Source organism: Apaloderma vittatum, unplaced genomic scaffold, assembly GCF_000703405.1.
Source record: "Apaloderma vittatum isolate BGI_N311 unplaced genomic scaffold, ASM70340v1 scaffold13704, whole genome shotgun sequence".
Classification (NCBI taxonomy): domain Eukaryota; kingdom Metazoa; phylum Chordata; class Aves; order Trogoniformes; family Trogonidae; genus Apaloderma; species Apaloderma vittatum.
Window position 1 is genome coordinate 72519 of NW_009712301.1, and position 4031 is coordinate 76549.

At 40.8% G+C, this 4031-nt stretch overlaps 1 protein-coding gene across 1 annotated transcript in view; it reads left to right on the top strand.

The window, feature by feature from the left end:
- The window catches only part of LOC104272831 (pikachurin-like), a gene marked incomplete at its 3' end in the record, with an annotated part of 57221 nt that extends 55089 nt beyond the window's left edge, over positions 1–2132 (top strand). The window contains exons 18-19 of the mRNA XM_009867933.1: positions 1069–1147; positions 1989–2132. Coding sequence (XP_009866235.1) covers positions 1069–1147; positions 1989–2132 — 223 coding nt within the window. The remainder of the gene's footprint in view (positions 1–1068; positions 1148–1988) is intronic.
- Between the last annotated feature and the right edge of the window lie 1899 nt (positions 2133–4031).

The following is a 4031-nucleotide window of genomic DNA, read 5'->3' on the forward strand; positions in this document are numbered from 1 at the left end:
GGCTCTAGTACTGGTGCAGGATGTGCCAGGTGAGGAAGGACTCCTTTCACACTCACTCAGAGACTGTCCAGTGCAGAAAGTGTCAGAACTAGTGAGGAATGTCTGTCTGAGTGTAAACACATCTTTTGCAATCTTCCAGCTACGCTGGCAGGCTGCAGTGGTTTTGTTAGATGCATTAGGCAGCTTTCCTGATTTCACTATGGATGAAAACAGATATTTGTTACTATCTAAAATTCTCAGTCTTGGCACTTAGAGCTCGATTTCGTATTGCCGTTGTTGGCTGCCAGACTACACCAGTGGTTGTATATCTGTGTTACAGTGAGCTCTTAAAGCCCAGTCAACCTCTGCACTGCATAAAGAAGGCAAGCATCTATGCCCTGAAAACCTTGAAATTTATAGAGATGGGATTAGCTGTGGGCTGGAATTAGCTCTCAGGAAAATAATAGGATGAAGGCAGCTATTTTAAGGAATTTTTAAAATGGCCTGTATTAATGCAGCAGTCAGTTATGAGAGATAAGGAGCAAACTGTAAGATGTTCACTTGAAAGAAAATCTGTTCAGGCCAGTGCTCATAGCCTACCAAAGGCTATGTATCAGGGATGTTCAGTGATTTATATCACACATCTGCCAAAGATGCTCCATTAGCAGCCAGGGAGGAGTTTCATAGACTAAGAATAAAGGGTGGTTAATGCATAAGCTTTGGCAGGGGAGTGGTGTGAACCACAGAGAATCAAGGAATGTGGAAACGGGGATAAAAATGAAATTTGCAGTGTTTTCCCAATACTTCGTATTTCCTGTGCTAACATATATGGTGGACAGATACCCTAGGCCTGTGACTTGAAGGCTGTAAGTAAAGGAACTGTGGGCAGGTTAAACTACTTCAGATGGTACCCCTACGTTCAGGTACGACGTGGCAGTGCCTTTTTGCAAACCAGTGTGAGTTCAGCTCAGTTCTGTGCACTGGCAGGTACCCGCCAATGTGGGGGTAAATCAATAGAACAGTTTTATCTCTTTTCGTTTTCATGTCAGCTAACTGACACTTACCTTTGTTTTTCTATTTACCTTTCAGCCATTACAGAAGCAATTGAAATTCCACAGTTTATTGGTCGCAGTTACCTCACATATGATAATCCAGATATACTGAAAAGGTAATGTATCTCCTGTGAACATAAATATTATGTTTGTTAACCATTATAATGCTAGGAGCCTCATGGAAGGATGTTGTGTATTAAAGTGTTTTAAGATGTATTTGCCATATTTTTAAATGTCAGGGAAAAAATACATTTTTCGTGCAATTTTTTATAATACCTGAGCATCTTGCAACTTCTAGAGAAATGGCCTGCACAGTGTATGACTGGCGTGGAGAAGGACGGGTGTGCACTTTCCAAGAACAAAGAACAGACAGACAGAGCCTGTATCTGTAAAGAGACTAAGAACTGTAGCTTCCGCTGTAGCCTAAAATTTAGGTCTTTTTGGCTGCTTTGCACCCTGGAAGGTGCCCAAATTCCAGCAAATTGTGGATTGTTCCAGCAAATTCCTCCATCTCCCTGTATTTCAACCCCTGGCTAAAGAAAACTTCACAAATGTTGTCACTTAAACCTACCAGAACTTCGTGATTTTCCTTTGTTATGCTTCTTCCGTTGGCTTCTGAGGGCATCAGATCTACTGGACGTTCTCAAAATTTGCTTGTGAGACTACATTTCACCCTAGGCTTACAGAGAAAAAGGATTTTCTCTTATTTGCATGGAATAAGTGAGTAGGTATTGTGTTTGGGGTTCTGGAGGGACAAGATCAATTCTCGTATTCAGAAATGCTGCAAATGGGGATGTGAACCAGCGTCCATCACACATCAGCATGTAGGCAAGCTGCAAGACAGTAACTCACAAGACAGACAGAGAAGAAATACTGCATCACCTTCTATGTTTTTTTTGAAAGAAGACTGTCCCAGTTCAATATTTTACTATTATTTCTTTCTTCTACATTAAACAGGGTATCGGGCTCAAGAACAAATGTGTTCATGAGGTTTAAAACCACAATGAAGGAAGGTCTTCTGTTGTGGAGGGGAGACAGTCCCATGCGACGGAACAGTGATTTCATTTCTCTAGGCCTTCAAGAAGGAGCATTAATATTCAGGTAACTTTCTCTCCCTTCTGTCTTGCATGCATTACACTCAGGGCTCAAAGCAATTGCCACAACACATCCAGTGCACTTGTTCTTTGGTATAGTGTGTGACAATTACATCCTCAAAGTTTTATTCAGTGATGGGTCGAGTTATTGTCTGGGACAGGATGTGAGTTGAAGAGGTAACGTCCTTCAAGCTTTGCATCATTCCACTCTCTTCCTCCTTCCCTTCCGATTTTTTAAAACATCTGCTTTCTAATGGGATTTTCTAAAAGTCACCTTTTGAGGATACACGTCAGCAGCTGCTCCTGTGCCTCTTGAAGCACTTGCGATCTCAGTTACTATGTGGAATGGGTGTAGGGTTTGCATAGAGAGCAGGGGTCAAGGGAAAACCCAGCTGATGTCCGTGCTTGCTCTGGGCTCACTCCGCTGTGGAGAGCACACACAGGAGCAGGGCTCCCACCTCCCCAAATGCCCAAATATCCAACCCTGTGACACAAACCCTGCTGTCACCAGGCTTTGTTACTGCCACTGTCCACAGAACCACTCATTTAAGAAACAGTATTACTGTCAAATAATGGAATTAGGAGGTGCTTGGAAGTAGTGGGTTGAACGTGCTTTCTCTATCCAGAACCATTTTCTCCCTTGCAGACACTTAGGCAAACTCTGTAGAACTTTTTACATGGTGCTTTTTTGGGACTTCTGCCTTTTGAAAGCATTAACTTCCCTCTTGATCCCCTTTTAGGTTGTGTAAGACAAATACTGAAACAGCAAACTACAAATATCAGCATTATTATGGATTGTTGTGAGACACTGATTAAATCAAAGATTTAATCATTTAAGCTAATCATTTAAGCTAATTTGAAGCTGTATTTTACTTTACTTACTTGGTTGGTTTTTGCTACCATGAATGCATAGACAAGTTGCACATTTTTATTTAAATTAATTTCCTTTGAGCTTTTTTTCATATGATTTTTTTGTGGCTAACTTTGCAAAACCTCTTTGTTTATTCATTGTTTTATAAACAAGGAACTGACTCTACAGAAATGGTGCATTTTTTAAATGTCTTTGGGAAAGCCTGTCTTTTCAAGATGCATGGTTGTAAGTCGCCGCTCTGTTCTCTCTATTTGTTAGGCACAGTGCATTTTTATTAGGGTTGTTGCTATCCCTCAAAGGTGAAAATACACAAAGGTTTTACACTGAAAAAGCTGAATTTTATTAAAATAGCTGCACCTTTTACACACATTTAGGAAGGTGAAAAAATAAGGTACCAAGTGAAAACTCTCATAAACAATCACTGCATGCTGAAAGGGACCACTGAAGAAGATGATGAAAGGACAAGTGCAGAAAAAAAGTGTCATTTTCTTTCAGAAAGAGCAGTCCTTATGCTACTTTTCCACCTTTCAAGGGGTAAGGCTAGGAGAATATCAGGGCATGCAATTAGGGAGAAGTGTCTTCCTGCAGCCCAAAATCAGAAACCCATATTCTGGTCCAGTTTGAAATTGAAAGCGTACCTTTTCTTTTCTTTCCTTTCCTTTTTTTCTACGGCCTACCAGAGTACGTTCCCTGTACTGTGTAACTGCTGCTGGAAATAATTTCTGTTGATCTCTGCTTCTGCAGAAGGCTGTATCACTATTGTAAGGGATTCCCATTCATTAGAGTTATGAATCTCATTTATTTAACCAAAGATCTGACACTTTAATACAATCCTGAACACCCAAATCCTTCTGTAGTTCACAATCTAGACTGGTATTTGCATCCTGGGTAAAAGGAGGTGCTTGTCTGAGACTTGCTTAAACCTCTGGTAAGGGGTGAAATTTAAGAAAATCATTTTGCTTGGGGCAGCTCATGACTTAACGTGCTGTTCTCAAGTATCTAACCTTGGTGTATTGGGTTGGCTCAGCCGGATTT